The following is an 18,203-nucleotide window of genomic DNA, read 5'->3' as shown; positions in this document are numbered from 1 at the left end:
CACAGACAGTCAGCGGACTGCGTAAGCCCAACATCGGACCTGTGGGCCGAGGCGAACACCATTGTGACCTGAAAGACACAGAAAAACACAACACTTGGCTGACCGAAGCCCGGAACAAGCTGTTGTGTGCTGGAGCGGCCCCATAGCGGTCAAACTCAGAGGACTGAGGTGAGCCGCTACAGCGCACCAGCGCCTCACTCCAATTATCGCGCTCACAATGGTAAAACAGTGGCAAAGCAGTATAGAACCTCATCAGAACATAACAGCAGGCATGGCACTCGGAACGCGGTCCAGAAGCTGCCGAATACAAACAATCTTGAAGAGAACAGAAAACACTCCTCTAAAAAGAAAGAGGATGAGCAAGGGGATGACTAAGGTCTAGGCTGTGGTTCCTGGACAGTGATTGGCTATTTCGAGGTTGTTACTGCTTTTAATAATATTACAATAGGTATACATAAGGAATTGAGATTAAAAAATAAGAACCAAAGGAACAATAACCCCTTAGATGCTCATGACAGAACGGTTCCGTCATTGCGTCGGTTGGCCTGTGCTCATGACGGAACCGTTCCGTCATGAGCCCGTTGGCTCATTAGAACCTTCAGCACAGCGTGAGAATTCGCGCGGCGCTGAAGATGTTAAGGTCTTCTGCCCACAATGGTTTAATCAGGAATGTTCGAAACTGAACAGAGCTTTGAAGGATGAATTAAAGGTTAAACCTAGAAATGGCAAAAAAATTAGAAACCTTAGAAAATGTTATAAACAAGCTTTACATGCCCGGAAAATAGAGATAAGAGAGATGGCTTGAGAAAACCTGGTCCAAGCAGCTGATACTAAAAATTCCACTCTCTTCTGGAAAACCACAGACCAACTGTGGTGACTCCAGAGGATTGGTTGCTGTATTTTGAGGGAATTTTTAACCCCACTAAATGTTGCAATATAAAGGACAAGGACGGTAATATAATCTTGCTAAAAATTGGCAAGATTGATTTTATTACTGTAGACGAGATTAGAATTGCCCTACAAGATTGTGCAAGTGGGACGACGGCAGGGGTCCAAATAGACATTTTTAAACATATTAATTTCTGGTCCCCCATTTTAATAACATTTTTAAATGCTGTTAGTGATGGGGCGTTGCCCGCAACATGGGTTGAAAGTGTGATTGTCCCAATTTTTAACAAGCATTTGCAATGCAATAGGTCTTGCATTAGGAAAGTTTGAGCTATTGCTATTGTAAATGATTTTTTTTTATTTATGTGTTGGTTTTGAAAATAGCGAAATTAATAGCTTTGTCATTCACAATGCCAATAGTTTTAACTTTTGCAAATGTGACACCTATGTCTTGTCTTTTCTCACAACCACGCTATCAAAGCAAATGCTGTTTTATTAGAAATATCTTACAACGGCCTGTCCGTGTAAAATAAATGATGATGGTCACCTTGGCTCTAAGCTACTTAACTCATGCTGCATTTTTCCAGTGTTTCATATAGAAGGCAGTACGTACTACTGCTTCTGGTTTTCCTTCGGCAACACTGTCAGCAAGCATTACATGAGAAGCACATCTTCTACACAAAACATGCCACGTTTTTCAGCATTTCGTACAGAAGGCAGTACTGCTGCTGGAGTTACTTCGTCAACATGGTCAGCAAGCATTAAACGATTTACATGAGATGCACAGCTACACGAAAGCTTACCTTTCTGCCTCCGTGGCTTGGGGAAGGTCCATCTGAGCTCCTTGTCAACTTCCAGTGTTTCTGGGCAACTCACTTAATCCCCCGCTCCACAAAAACAAAAACGAGACCTATTGGCTATGCCAATGCTTGTTGGAATTGACGAGTGTGAATAAATCATGGAGTTGGACTTGGAGTGGGGCAGTTGTGCAGGTTGACATGTATGAAACTGTGCTAGGGGTGTTTAGATATGGGTTTTGTGAACGTGCTGTCAAATTCCCCAGGTCCGCTAGTCCAGTTTTATTTTTGCTTTGCATTCTGGGAGTTGTAGTCCTAATTTTATAATCGTTTGAACCGGCTACAGGTCCCTGAAAGTACCCAGCCCTGACTGAGGAGAGTGTGGCCTATCGACACAGCCAGCCCAGTGCGCTCGTGCAGAAATGAGGAACTCGTCACCTCTTTAAACCTTTAGGGATGTGCCCCATCATGGACAGGTGCCCACCTGGGGCAAAAAGTACATAAGTCACATAAATGCATAAAATACAACATATAAAATTGCCCCTTCTCATTTCTGCAGCTGTTCTTGCGTTTACTATTTCTGTAGGATGGACACGGCTTAAGGGAAAGCCCCTGGTGTCCCCGCTGAGCTCGCCTCGTAATCCATACGAGTGTGGTGTCTTTGTGGTAATCAACATTATAAAGGTCTCCCACCCACGTGCACAAACAGTACAGCGTCCCCCCATAGCTGAAAGTATTTGTATTGTGTAAAACTGTGCTGTGTGGAGGGAGGTGGGGGCGGGGTGTTTACGGAGTGATAATTAGTATTTGAAGTTGCTCTACATGTTGGGGAGTGGAGATGGGATGCAACCCCCCCAAAATGGAAACTGGTTTCATATTTGGGAAATGGTCTGTTCCACGCTATAGAAGTGCTTGGTCCAAGGAAGGCATGGCTTGGTAGTTCGGGCTGGACTGTTCCCATGAGGCATATGGCCTGATTTGCATATGGCCATGTCTGAACTGGGGTGGCAGAGTTGGCTAAAGAACGGTGATGGATTAAACCCAGATCAGTTGACTGGGGGTGAGTGCTTGTATTGTCAACGCTCGTCCATCATTTCCTTTGGTTTTTCTTTGTTCGCCATAAGTTGGCAGGGTATGCTCAGGCGTGAGTCCCTTGCTCACTTTGCCAATGGATTCAAGCAAGCCGGGCTGAAATGACAGAAACCAGTCCTCGGTAGCTTATTTCCGGTCCAGGGAAGGCATGGCTTGGTAGTTCGGGCTGGACTGTTCTCATGAGGCACAAGGTCAGACTGATTTGCATATGGCCATATCTGAACTGCGGTGGCAGAGTGGGCTAAAGAACGGTGATGGATTAAACCCAGATCAGTTGACTGGGGGTGAGTGCTTGAATTGTCAACGCTCCGTCCATCATTTCCTTTGGTTTTTCTTTATACAGTAAAGCAACGAGAAGTAAAAACACCTCCATAAGACAGCAGAAATGCTTCACATCCACTGTATAAAGAGCCGTATTACAGGATTACTGCACCACTTAAGACAGACGTTCTTCTTCACCGTACGCAGAGACACATCTTGAATAGTCGCTCTGGGCCTCTTTCTGTGTATTTTATATTTATATCAACAGTGCACTTCTGCACTGGCATTTACAGTGGCCAGTGCAAAATCAGCACTTGCACTGTCTAGCCTTTGAAAAAAGTCAATTGCGTTAACTTACCAGTAAAAAACAGGTGCTGTTGTGAAAATGAAATAGCCGATTGTATATCGCTCAAGGCAAATGCCGTATTATTTGATCCATCTTTTAAATTATATTTAGTGCACACTGCTCAGCACGTGCTGCGAATGAATCAAAAGTTACTGAAAATGCTGCGATATTTGTTGCTGTACAGTAATTGGTCACCTTTCTGTTGCTTATTGCTGTAATTGGGAGATAAACTGCTGCTGATGAGGTGCTGATAGAGCGCGCAGGTCACCCGACTAACTAATGCACACTTGGGCCCATGAAAATTACTTCCAGATTATTTATTTATACTTATTTAATCGGGTAACCTTACACTCTACTACCAGTAATTCAGTTCACTCCTGTTTGCTTCCGTGTACCTGACTTACCAATCCTCGGAACAGGTACCTATGATCACAATGGATCAGGGAGCTAGCTGTGAAAATAAGTAGACAACACAAATACCATGTACAATTGAAGAATGTTTGTACTCTTTATAATAACCACAGACTCAAGAAGTTTTGAACGCACTTTATCTAATCATCATCATCATCATCATCGTCATCATATGTCATGAGCATAAGATTAACACAGATCAAACTATCTATGACTAGAATTAGAAATATTGTAAAGCAATGAATGAAGGTAAGAATCATTTAGAAATTTGAGAAATAAAGGGAAGGGAAAATAAGGAACACGCTATTTTTGATAAGCAGATTTCCACAACTTCACTAAAGGCGGGTAAAGAAAGGGAACATACTAATCAAAGTAGACTTTCGAAATTCACTAACGGTTCAGAGGAAATTAAACTTAGACAATTTTGATTTATCCAGATGTACTTATCGTCTATAGGGAGGTTAAGAATGGAACAACTATATATGCAAAACGATTTAGCATTTGACTAAAGGTAGGTAGAAAAGTGGAACATGCTAATAGACAATAATGCATAAAAATCTCATTTATGGAAAGACAGAGGGAAAAGGACATATGCAATTTTGCTTTATTTAGGACGTTAGGAAGGAGTTTAGAATGACTAACACCCACGTAGATTATAACTACCTAGGATAGATTGAAGACTAACCCTGGCCACGGGTCAGTTGAAAAAGGCGGTAAAGGACCCTCAAGGACTTAGGTTGCCAGTAGGCGAGCAGGTACAGCTCATGGACAGTCAGGACAGGATAACCCCAGGATTTGGATCAGGACCTGGTTCGTCTAAGGGTACGACCAACACCTGCAGCTTCGGTTGCAATGGCTGCGCTACTCCCTCTCTGCAAGGAATCTGCCAATAACCCCGATTGGGTTCTCGAATCTCCTAGCAAAGTGCTTTGCCAGCACTTAAGGTTTCCCAAACCCCGATTGAGTCTGTGGAAAATACGGACAGAGTGCTCCGCAGCTCTCTGTATCAATCACCTATAGAGTTCGTAGGGTCAGTGACTTGTCAGCTATTCGGACAAGTCGGACAATTTCTCTAGCTAAACCCAGGCTAGTTATACTGTTTTCGGGTCAGTGTACCACCCACCAATGTTGCAATTGAAAGGATCCCCAAGTTCTGATTGGGTGAAGGAGGAGGTTAGGTCATCACACTACCTGAAATCTAGACTTTCTCAGGCTTAATATTCATTTTTGTACCCACCCCTTAAATTCTAGCTTCCCATGACACAACATTTACAGTGAACAATGGAGTATACAGCGGTAAATACAATTGTAGCAAATTTAGGTACAAGTCAGCTTCATCTTGCTGGGTTACAGGTCGGTTCTCATGAACATCTTGGCTTTGGCTGCCAGCTGGCTGAGTTCCACTGCAGCATGGGTTTCTTTCCCTCATCACATGACAAGTACCAGATAGGCTCTTCAAGATGGAGTAGCAAGCGCCTCCCAGGCCCACAGAATACGATATATGGAAAGTAAGCGAAAACAATTTAGAAATACAGAAAAAATGATTACACTGTATACCATGAATGGCTACACTATACCCCTTACTTTATAATAACTATAGCATTAGGATAAGTGCAGAACAAACAGCTTTGCAAAAGCGGCATTGCAAGCACGGAGCATATGAGAAAACAAAGCGGCCATGTCCGCTGTATTGCGCATGAGCAAACACTTTCCCACCAGAACTGCGAGTGCGTCACATCACGTGGTTATGACCGACGCATGCGCAGACTAAATTCCCGCAAAGCAGCGGCCATTTTTAGAGGCAAGCATTATTACTGTTTAGTAAACACATAGGCAAGCGTCGCTGGGACACCCCGTGTAGTGTAAAATGTGCAATATTAGTAAGACACACCGATTGACTACAAAGTTAAAGTTATTTGATGTTCTTGAATACAAGCAAGTCGCGTAACGTGCGAATACTTGCACCATCAGTGCAACCTTCACCCAAACAGTAAAAACCTGTGTAAAAAAGACAAAATAATGAAGCAATACTTTCACAAACTGGGCCGCATTATGCGAACATAATTTTTCCTTTTTATCTGAATTATTTGGTGAGGACTGCTGCATTTTTTGGTCTTCCTCTGCTACACAATTACAGAGCCCTAGCTATATGTCCGCATCTCTATGCATTCAACGGGTGAGAACGGTTACATGGGGAGACAGACGCTTCCTGGTAGCCGCCTCGAAGCTCTGGAATACCTTGCCCCACCATATAACAAGCATTAGAAATGCAATAGGTCTCGCAGCATTAGAGTTAGTGCTTTTAGAATTGTTTATGGGTTTTTTTGTAAATCTTTAGCATGAGGTTGAGGGTGAGTGAGGGTGAGGGGTTGAGGGTGAGTGAGGGTGAGTGAGGGGTTGAGGGTGAGGGTGAGTGAGGGTGAGTGAGGGGTTGAGGGTGAGTGAGGGGTTGAGGGTGAGTGAGGGTGAGTGAGGCGTTGAGGGTGAGTGAGGGTGAGGGGTTGAGGGTGAGTGAGGGTGAGGGGTTGAGGGTGGGTGAGGGGTTGAGGGTGGGTGAGGGGTTGAGGGTGAGTGAGGGTGAGGGTGAGTGAGGGGGAGTGAGGGGTTGAGGGTGAGGGTGAGGGTGAGTGAGGGTGAGTGAGGGTGAGAGGGGTTGAGGGTGAGTGAGGGTGAGTGAGGGGTTGAGGGTGAGGGTGAGTGAGGGGTTGAGGGTGAGTGAGGGGTTGAGGGTGAGTGAGGCGTTGAGGGTGAGTGAGGGTGAGGGGTTGAGGGTGAGTGAGGGTGAGGGGTTGAGGGTGGGTGAGGGGTTGAGGGTGGGTGAGGGGTTGAGGGTGAGTGAGGGTGAGGGTGAGTGAGGGGGAGTGAGGGGTTGAGGGTGAGGGTGAGTGAGGGTGAGGGTGAGTGAGGGGTTGAGGGTGAGTGAGGGGTTGAGGGTGAGTGAGGGTGAGTGAGGGGTTGAGGGTGAGTGAGGGTGAGGGGTTGAGGGTGGGTGAGGAGTTGAGGGTGAGTGAGGGGTTGAGGGTGAGTGAGGGTGAGTGAGGGGTTGAGGGTGAGTGAGGGTGAGGGGTTGAGGGTGGGTGAGGGGTTGAGGGTGGGTGAGGGTGAGGGGTTGAGGGTGAGTGAGGGTGAGTGAGAGGGTGAGGGTGGGTGAGGGTGAGTGAGGGTGAGTGAGGGTGAGTGAGGGTGAGTGAGGGTGAGTGAGGGTGAGTGAGGGTGAGTGAGGGTGAGTGAGGGTGAGTGAGGGGTTGAGGGTGAGTGAGGGTGAGTGAGGGGTTGAGGGTGAGTGAGGGTGAGTGAGGGGTTGAGGGTGAGTGAGGGTGAGGGGTTGAGGGTGGGTGAGGAGTTGAGGGTGAGTGAGGGTGAGTGAGGGGTTGAGGGTGAGTGAGGGTGAGTGAGGGGTTGAGGGTGAGTGAGGGTGAGGGGTTGAGGGTGGGTGAGGGGTTGAGGGTGGGTGAGGGTGAGGGGTTGAGGGTGAGTGAGGGTGAGTGAGGGTGAGTGAGGGGTTGAGGGTGAGGGTGAGTGAGGGTGAGTGAGGGTGAGTGAGGGTGAGGGTGAGTGAGGGTGAGTGAGGGTGAGTGAGGGTGAGTGAGGGTGAGTGTGGGTGAGTGTGGGTGAGGGATTGAGGGTGAGGGGTTGAGGTTCTGTCATCAGACTTTGACCCAGAGCAGGAGTCAGAAATGCAGAAAACAAAGAAAGCAAAAATGGCAAACCCTGCACGATTGAGATCGTCACAGGAGTGGAAGGAAGAGGCGTGAGGTAGAATCCAGAGTAAGCAGCCTTGGTATTAAGCAGCGATCTCTTAAGAAAAACTTTTGGAGTTACACTTTCAATTTTTATAATCGAATTAAGCACTGGGGTTAGATAGATGTGTGTGTGGGCCGAAGGGCGTTATGTTGCGATGGCCTTGCATGACGTGCAGATAAATCAGTTGTGTTTAATCATCTGTGGGCTGTCTGACGTGTTCTGGCGTTTGTTTGATGTTGGGCTGCTGATGTGTCACATGGGCGGGCAGGCCAGTGTCTCACAGTGGATTCTGCTTGTATATCCGGGTTTTCCTTTGTGTTGTTGGGGGTGGCTTTACATGGCACTGGGAGGTGTTTGCATTGAGCGGCTGCCTGGACGGACAAAAGGTGGTGCTTAGCGGGACAACGAATGCTGCCTTCTCTTTTGTTTTGGTGCTGTCATGTATGATGGTGTCCGCCTGAAATGACGTTGTTAGGGACGTGTGTACAGCATCGGTGAATCGACTACCATGGTTGAAGATCTGGAAGGCTTTCCTTCTCTGACGCTGGTTCTGGTCTCTGTGGCGGCTCCCTGTCCCTCGGAGCGAAACAAACAAGGCATCTTTGTGCTTTTTCCCTTGACCCAGTAAGCGCAGCACGGCTTATTATGGCGGACTTAAATGGCGCTCTGGATTGAGGTATTGAGAGCAGAGGGGGAGGGGCGGGGGGACCTTATGCAAGATCCGGATTCGTTGTAGGTGCAATTGGCGTTGGAAGCAGAAAGGAAAGATTGTTGATGCCTTCTGGTTAAGGGCCCCATCAGGATGTGTTTGGGTGGTGAACATGGAGGAAGTGCCGCCCGAGCATGAATACGTGTTACTGGGTATTCTGTTTACCACTGTGCCATGCCGTTCTCAGGCGGGGGAGGGCGGGTTTGGAATGACGAGCTCGCGAGGCGGTGTTGGCGGGGAGGGGGCGGAGCGGGGGAGAGGGTGTGTGTGAACCGAGACGGAGGGGAGAGAGGGGAGGGGGAGGAGAAAGAGAAATGCGACACGGCGGGAGGGGGCGGAGCGGGGGAGAGGGTGTGTGTGTGTTGTTAGGAGACGGACGTGCACGCGCCCGTGACTTTTAAGGTCAATGCGCATGCGCATAAGCTTAATGCGCATGCGCATTGACCTTAAAACTCACGGGCACTGCAAGGAATCGCCACGATTCCTTGCAGTGCAGATAAAGTGTGGATAACTCGCAATAGTCTCGCTTTGCTCGATGCGCATGCGCATCGACAACAGGCGAGACCTAAAAAGCAGTTCCTCACTTATGATTTTCAGAAAGCAAGTGAAGACATGGCTATTCATCCAATAATGCACAGGAGGTGCCTCTCTGTCTGCCCAGCGCCGAGACACCATTCGTGGTATTTGTTGCGCTTTATAAGTTTAATAAATAAATAAAATAAATGTGTAGTGCTGGCTCGCCATTAAGACATTGAAGTCAGCTGCTTTACGCCGCCGTCACCTCTAACGGCCACAAGTAGGCGCCAGATTGCAACAAATAGCCTTGTTATAAAGGGAAACAAGTCGCCTAAATGGCAACATACATTTTTTCCGGAGTGTCTAAAAGTAGGAACACCAACGCTGCAAAACATCCACACACACAAGACAAACAGTGACTATTTCGAGCGAAGCGAGTTAGTGAATACTTCTTGGAACTAGGCTCCTAAGACTTCCTCAAGTTAGCTCATCTGGAAAGCCGTGTGTGGCCAAACACGACGCTCACGTCCTCATTCGATTTAACTGCAACAGATGCTGATATTCCGTAAAATGCCATTGAGCTCCAACGCTAACAAACGCGATGTAACTTTCGCGAGGCGTCACGAGACGCCCAGTGGGTAGCGGGTGAGGTTGGCGCCTCTGGGAGGTCACCTGAGGGGAGAGGTCGGTTCCTGTCGCTATGAGACGAGGTCTCGAGCGTCCAACACAAATAGGTTTTCTAGTCCCTGTTGAGATGCGCTTGACAGAAGGGAGTTCTATTCAAGACAACGTAGAAAGCTGTAGTAAACATGCTTGATCTCTAATCTACCATATTACGCTGTATCAATGCCTGTAGTCAGTGTTTAACAGCCTAAAGCATTCTGGTAGTTGTAGTTAATAAAAGCAGCTGGGACAAACAAACCAGATAAAATGGTTTGCAAGAGGAAATCCATGGCCTGAAGCACTGTGTCTTTAATGACACGGAATCCATTGAGATGGCCGTTCACTCAGTTATCAGTCCTGTTTCTTTTCACAGACACCAAAACATCAACCACATAGTTGGCAGCCCAGTCTCTCTGTATCTATTGCTAATTATTGCCGTCCCTTAGGCCGTAGTGTCCTGCTTTTTTTGCGACAATGGGCTCGCGTAGTTTGGTCTCGCGCGCGTTAGTGCATGGCAGTAGAGTGGTAGCATTTTGGTGCAAGTACATTCCTTTCTTTTTCTTGCAGTCGTTTGAAACCTCGTCACCATGGTAACGCCCAAGCGTTGTGCTTGTGCGTGCATAACGTGATCACTATTAGGTTTTTGCCGCAGTTTTTGCTAGTAACTTGTGTACATTATTTTACAGGAAGTGCATGTACGCTTTGTTTTTCCACGCGAGTGCCGCAAAAACAATTACACTCGTTAAAAAAACCTGATTACTAAAGTCCCCATATTCATTCACTAAGAAGTGCTCCTCACAGCGAACTACTGACCTTACGCGTGTGTTTTGCAGCTTTTGCATGAATTATGCATGTCCGGAGCGGGAAGCCTATGTGACCCCGATGCTTTTACACACATTAAACACAATCTGAGGACAGAGGGGTGGATTAGTGGTAAAGCAAGAACAAGACTAGCGTGTGCACTGGCGAAAACGAAAGCTGTGGTGGAGTGGGACTTCTGTCTTCTGAAGCCCGCGCTCACGGAGTGCCTGGCAGAGAAGCAGTGGAGACGCGGGGCTCCCATGCCCGAGGGAGAGCCCCGCGGAGGCTGAAGAAGTCCTGAGTGGCGCCGATGAGGTGAGTGGGGTTTAGTTGTAGGGGGGGAGGGGTGTGTGTGTCTCTGTACGCTTGTGTGTGTGTGTGCGCGAGCTCGTGTGTGTGTGTGTCTGCTGGCGGGAGGGTTGTCTCTATGTGTGCGTGCGTGTATATGTGTGCGTGTGTGTCTGCTTACATGGAGCTAAAAGGGAGACAGGAGATGGTGAATGAGCCCGTGACCTGATCCGGGCTGCGCGTGCCCATCTCTTGTCTCCCTTTGCTCCTTGTAAGCAGATCCGACGACAATAGGCCTCGCAGCGACATCACTTTGCGATCATCGCAGGTGCGAGACCTAAAAAGGGCAATAGAGCTAGTGCTAAATGTTACCGACTGATTTCCCTCCTTGAATGTGGATTCAAACTCCTGGGCAGAATTTTGCTTGTCAGGTTGGAGCGTTGGGTAAAGGAGGGGAACATATTAACTGAATCACAACCTTATCTTATATTTATCAGGAATACGCAACAGATTTTATTTGACTAGACTAAGGCTAAGAACATTGCATTTTCAGATAGCATTCCCTAAGATGGGCAACTGGAGTGCAAACCCCCCAATGTGCCCCTGCGATAGTGAATCTGCCCAAAGAACATTGCACTTTGTACTGTTCTGTAATTTTTACAGGGATCTTAGAAAATCAATTTTACGCCCACTTTTTATTTCCAATAAGTCATACTCCTATAAAACCGCTTTTTATTTTATTTGTAACTTGGATCATGTCACGATTTGTCATGCGGGAATTGCCTTCACCCAATTAGCTATTAAGTGAATGAAAATGCTCTCATATCTGGAATCACTTGTCTATGAGACTGATTAGTTTACTAAATATTAGGTCTTTTTATTTCAAGATTATTGTAGTTCTATGTACCCCATGAAATGTTTATCCATTATAATGGAGTTCATATATCATTGATGAAATATGTATTTTTTTTAAAAATAAATCTTTTTATGAGGGGGGAACGGGGGATTGTAACTCGATGAAATGTTTTTATTGTTATATTATCTTCCTCAACCTGCTTTTAATATGTAGAATGCTTTTATGGATATTTTTTTAGGTCTCGCTATTCGATGCGCACGCATCGAGCTTGCGAGGATATAGGGCTTTAACCAGAGTTAAACTAACTGGGCGATTTGGTGCTGTGCCCGTGGCTTTTAGGTCAATGCGCAAGCGCATTGACCTAAAATGCGCGTGCACATCTCCAAATCGCCGTCTGTTCCCTCAGCCGCACTCCAGGCCCCTGCTGCTTTCACACCCTCTCCTCTCCCCGCTCCGCCCCCTCCCCTGCCCGCTGTGTCGCATTTCCCCTCCCCCTTCCCCTTCTCTGCCTTCCCCCTCCGTCTTGTTATACATGTGCTGCTCACTCACTGCCCCACAGCCCTTTTTCCATACACTGCCCCACACAGTGTTCCCATAGTCACTTTTCAAGTACCAACATCCCTTGGTCTGACCTCCCACGTATCAGCACCCCCAGTGTGCCATTTCCAGGCCGGCGGCGATATTCATGACCAGCCTGCTTTCCAGCCTCCTGTGTCTCCGCAAGTCTGTTAGCTCCCAGGGCAGAGTGCTTCCCACATTTTCATCAGCACACAGCACCCACGGTTTTACTAATTCCTGAAATACTCTCTTTCAGCTCCCTCCTATCTCTTCCCTTTATCCACTACAGTGACTCATTTGCCATACGGCTGATTCAACCACTTGCAATTAAAACTGACACATCACCTTCATTTGAAAGGTCACTTTCTATTTTGTTAGTTGATGACTCACTTCAACAAAAATTCAGACATCTTCTTCCGCTTTTCAATCTCGCATTTTAGGATAGATGAGTGAGGGCATATACATTATTATATTTTATAAAAACATGTTTTCCTTCATAAACTAGTTTAAAACCCCTTTGTTCATTTTTTAAAGATGACTCCAGTATTATAAAGTCTACCCTCTGTTTATTAAAATCAGATTCAAACAAGACAAAGACTCATGCGCAGATGACCATTTATCTGTCACACAAATTTTATGTTACATATAACATGACATGAAACAACACACCACCACCAATGTTGGTATTTCCCGAAAGCTTTGCTCAACACAATTTTTTTTACTGCAATCATGCATACATCATTTCAGTCTCAGATATTCACGTATTCTCGTAAGGAAATGCCAAATTTGTGGTGCTGTGTGGCATAGGGCTAGAAGTTGGAAAAGACTGGTCACAAAAAAGTGGTTGGAAATTGAGCAGCAACTTTTATACAGTCAGTCTTTAATTTGCGATGCAATTTCTTGAATAATAGGCTGCCTTGCAAAATCCCCAGTGTTAAGGGGTTGCAGAATGACCTGCCAAATTAATATTAATAAGCACGCTGCTATTAGTATCGTCTTGTGTTTAGCCACTAAACACAGGCATGGTGGTCTGCAAATAACAGACCACTATCCCTGGGGTTGGATTTCCAAATGGGAAACATCTTATTTTTAAAGCAGCCCATGTTCCTTAGGACAACCAGTGCTTCTTTTTAAAAAGAAGAAAAACTTTCCCATTTGTGAATACATCAAGGCAAGGATGTAGTGAGCTTACGGACCACTACATACTCCTAGAGGTTGACGAACAAGATACTCACCTTTGGTAACGCTCTTTCTGGTAGAGACTTTCGGCCAGATTCATGAAAGACCCGTTTTGCGAGTCTGAAATAGCGATTCATAAGGAATCGCTATTACAGACTCGTAAAACGGGATTCATGTAGGAATCGCAAAATTAAATGCGATTCCTACAGATTCCTTATTTGCGATTAGCAATTTGCTAATCTTGCACAAAAATAGACAGGCCCACTTTGAAAATATTGTCTCTAGTTACCGCAGCTAATGAGGGCAGCGGCCATGATGTTTTTAGGTCTCGCTATTCGATGCGCACGCATCAAGCTTGCGAGGATATAGGGCTTTAACCAGAGTTTAACTAACTGGGCGACATCCACCGCCACATCCACCACCACATCCACCACATCCACATCCACCACATCCACCACCACTTCCACCACCACCACATCCACAACCGCATCCACCACCACCACATCCACCACCACCACCGCATCCACCAACACCACTTCCACCACCACATCCACCACCACCACATCCACCACCACCACATACACCACCACATCCACCAACACTTTAACCACACCCACCACCACCACATCCGCCACACCCACCACCACTACATCCACCACCCCATCCACCACCACCACCACCCCATCCACCACCACTGCATCCACCATCACCACCGCATCCACATCCACCGCATCCACCACCGCATTCACCACCACCGCATTCACCACCACCACATCCACCACCACCACATCCACCACCACATCCACCATCACCACCACCACCTCCACCATGACATCCACCTCCACATCCACCATCATATCCACATACACCGCATCCGCCACCACCACATCCACATCCACCGCATCCACCACCACCACATCCACCACCACATCCACCACCACATCCACCACCACACCCACCACCACCACATCCACCACCACATTCAACACTTCCACCACATCCACCACCACATCCACACCCACCACCACATCCACACCCACCACCACATCCACACCCACCACCACATCCACACCCACCACCACATCCACCACATCCACCACCACATCCACCACCACATCCAACACATCCATCACCACTTCCACCACCACCGCATCCACCACCACCACCACCGCATCCACCACCACCGCATCCACCACCACCACCGCATCCACCACCACCACATCCACCACCACCACCACATCCACCACCGCATCCACCGCCACTTTCACCAAACCCACCTCCACCACACCCACCACCACTACATCCACCACCCCATCCACCACCACCACCCCATCCACCACCACCACTGCATCCACAACCACCACCGCCACATCCACTGCATCCACCACATCCACCACCACATCCACCATCACATCCACTGCATCCACCACCACCACATCCACCATCACATCCACCATCACCTCCACATCCACCATGACATCCACCATGACATCCACCGCCACATCCACCGCCACACCCACCACCACTTCCACCACCAGTTCCAACACCACTTCCACCACCACATCCACCACCACACCCACCACCACCACATCCAACACATCCACCACCACTTCCACCACCACCACCGCATCCACCACCACATCCACCACCACCGCATCCACCACCACATCCACCACCACCGCATCCACCACCACCGCATCCACCACCACCACCACATCCACCACCACCACCACATCCACCACCACCACCACATCCACCACCACAACCGCATCCACCACCACATCCGCATCCACCACCACATCCACATCCACCACCACATCCACCACCACCATATCCCCCAGATCCACCAACACCACATCTATGTGTGTGTGTGTGTGTGTGGCTGTGTGTGTGTGTGTAGGTGCAAATGCAATGTTCTTGGATTTTCATCACAATAAAATAGACTGAACATAATCTTCACAAAAGTTATTTACAAACGTTTAAGGTATTGCCATTATAAATTACAATAACTTTTATTTAAGTATTAATTATTTACAAAATTAAAAGCCATTGTTATTTGTAATATCAATACATCTAAGTCACGTAAATACAACACACATTGCATTACAAATGCTATAGGTGTCACATTTGCGAAAGTTAAAACTATTGACATTGTAACTGACAAAGCTATTAATTTTGCTATTTTCAAAACCAACACATAAATAAAAAAAGTGTCATTTACAATACCAATCGCTCAAACTTTCCTAATGCGAGACCTATTGCATTTCCAATGCTTGTTTATATACCGAATAAAGCTTGTTTTTACTTGATTGGCTATTTGGACTGAGGGATATGGTGTCCTTTCTTTGTTTTTTTTTGTTGACCACTTTGTCCCGAGGGTGTTTGGTAAATGTGGTCTCAGTCTGAGTTTTAAAATGGCTGCTGTTGGAATAAAGCATTGGAAGTACAGCATAATCCAAAGCCTCCGGTCCTGACATAGAATCACCTCGCACTGTGATTCTTCTGCTGAACTTGTGCATCCTATCCTTTGTGCTGCCTTCATCCCACGCTGTTTAAATTACCCGAGTATATCCTGTCAAACGTTTAATGTGGGCTTACATTTACTATCTTAAATATTAATTATGTTACTGTTGCAGGTACCTTGCCCCGCACATAAAACAGCTGGAAGCATGTAACGCTTTCCAAAAATGAAACGGAGTGATTTGAATAATGGATCCAAAGGAAAACTGAACTGTAAGTTAAAGTATTCCCACCTAAAATGACAAATTCCAGATAAACCATTTATTGTTTCATAATGTGTCATTAAGATCACTGGCCGACGCACAATTCTTTTTACTCTTGTGGATGCAGGCCGTGCTCAAGGGAAAACGGGAAAAAATCAGCAGCCTCAGAGACTTGAAAATAAATTATCAGTTAAAACAGAAGACCCAAAGTGTAAACCACTCTCCGGAAAAGTGTTTTACCTTGATTTACCGCCCAACGTCTTGTCTGAAAATTTGGAAAAAGACATTAAGGCTTTCGGAGGGGTAGGTTACACTTGCATGCGATTACTGCTGTATGACTTGCAGCTGCTGATCTTGAAACCTGGAAGGTGTTCCGAAACATTAACTTCTGTTTTCAGGTCCGAGCAGAGAGCCTTTGTTAATGAGTAAAAACGTGTGTGGAAGGGCGAGGGGGCTCTAAGAGATGCTAATGGTATACAGTTACTTTTGTGTGTTCCCTGGTCTGTATTCAGGAATGCAAGTGTTGTGCATCAGTCATTTGTGTGCTTTGTTTAAACTCGGCCTACGAATAGAGATTTTCTAGACCTTTACATCAATGCCACTTAAGGTTGGGTGTGATATTGGGTATTGTGCCCATCTTTCTGTTGGGTTTCCCACAGGTTGCCTTGGACTGTGTTGCCGCAGCAGGTTAGCTCATAATAGTCCAGCGGTAGATTTCTTAGCAGAGATACCCCTGTTGAACTAGTTCTCTACAATGCAGACGGCATATATTTGGAAGAGTAAAGGCAGTAGTTTACTGGCTGCTTTCACTTACAAACAATCCATTACAGATTCACTTTGTGCTCTACCTTCAAAGCAATAACTTAATGCAATTTCCAGACCCTGGTTAACAATCAGTGTTAATATCCCACAACCCAAAATGCCCAGTATCCTTCCAATAGCATGGAGGATTGGAGAGTGTCCCCTGCCTATTGGCAAAACAGCATCAACACTGCTGTTCTTGCAACATCGAGGTGCTGATGCTGAAACCCATTACTGACAAGTCACTTGCTGGCTATTCTAGCACTATTCTAGTCACTTTTAGCACCAAACCTTCCATTGAGATTGACGTAGCCAGTGCCGTAAGGCTTCAGTTGACCCATCAAAGAATTAACAAATTCTAGCATTGTACACAAAATTTATAAGGAAAAAATGATGATTGGTTACAGACACACACTCTTTTTTTTTTTTTTTTTTTTTAAAGGTTCTTTAGTAAGACTTGATTGGTAGACTATAAAATGTGATACAGTTTTGCCAAACTCTTAGCTGCATGCAAGCTTACAGCCGCAAGGCGTTCTAAGCACTGTAGGTAGACCCAGTCCCAGTCCCAGACTACCTTGGTGAAACAGAAGAAAGTGTAAAAATCCTGAATGGGCCTCTTCTTGTCCTCCAACTTTGAAATGCAGGAACAAGAGCGAGAGTATACCTGACCAAGCATCAAAGCATCTTATGAAGAAATGTGTGTGGTAATATGCTAGACTTGACCACTCCAGAAGATAGTTAATAGACCTGCTTAACTATAGACGAGCACTTAGGGTGCAGTGTCCCTTTAGTAAAGTAGAAAGGTCTGATTATTAAATGGAATTATTAGGTATCAGCAGGGACTCTAATTTACCAAGCATTAAACATTAATAGCAGGAACTCCATTTTCTTTTATAAAGTGTATTTTTCTTTTGGAATGACAACATTTAGGCATTTATCCAAAATGCAGGGATTGCCTACTATTTGTTTTCATTCACCAGTGTGGAACAATCCACTCTTTTTTCTAATATTACTGACAAAGCTTTGTGTCAGTGGTCCAGACAATGGGTCATTTAGGTGGGTCACCTGACTGAAGCAAACCAACTGCTCTTGTTTGAGGAATAAGATTTCGATATAAATTCAGTGATCAATGGTTAAATTAGCTGCAATTAGGAAAAACTGCTTCCAGCTACAGCACAAATGTGAATTGTATCTGTAGAGATCAATCTAGTCTTGTAAACCTTTTCTGAACCTTCTAGTATTACTGCTTATTACAAAACTGTATGGGATGATACAACATCAAATATAGATAAGCATTCGTTATCATGGTGCAAGGAATTAAACATTGATATTAGAGTGAGATTAATCAGCAGTGCACTTAATAATCTAATAGCACATTTTGATGCTTGTTAAACTCCATTTTCAGAATTTTCCACTGTGTACATATGTACTGACACTCCTGGTCACTTTTACAAAAAGGATTGATTACTACATCTTCCTGTCTAAGGTGCGGCGAATTAGATGCCAATAGCTCACATATATTTGCTGACGGGACAGCCTAGGTTCTCGGAGAACATACATTCTAGAATTA

General features: G+C 45.9%; 1 protein-coding gene across 1 annotated transcript in view; it reads left to right on the top strand.

Moving 5' to 3' along the window:
* The window catches only part of DBF4 (DBF4-CDC7 kinase regulatory subunit), a 179,256-nt gene that overhangs the window by 57,848 nt on the left and 103,205 nt on the right, over positions 1-18,203 (top strand). The window contains exons 2-3 of the mRNA XM_086941796.1: positions 15,746-15,842; positions 15,960-16,135. Coding sequence (XP_086797922.1) covers positions 15,797-15,842; positions 15,960-16,135 — 222 coding nt within the window. The 5' untranslated portion in view covers positions 15,746-15,796. The remainder of the gene's footprint in view (positions 1-15,745; positions 15,843-15,959; positions 16,136-18,203) is intronic.

Source organism: Lissotriton vulgaris, chromosome 10, assembly GCF_964263255.1.
Source record: "Lissotriton vulgaris chromosome 10, aLisVul1.2, whole genome shotgun sequence".
Lineage (NCBI taxonomy): Eukaryota > Metazoa > Chordata > Amphibia > Caudata > Salamandridae > Lissotriton > Lissotriton vulgaris.
Note: the sequence above shows the minus strand (reverse complement) of the source record. Positions and strands in the feature narration are given on the sequence as shown.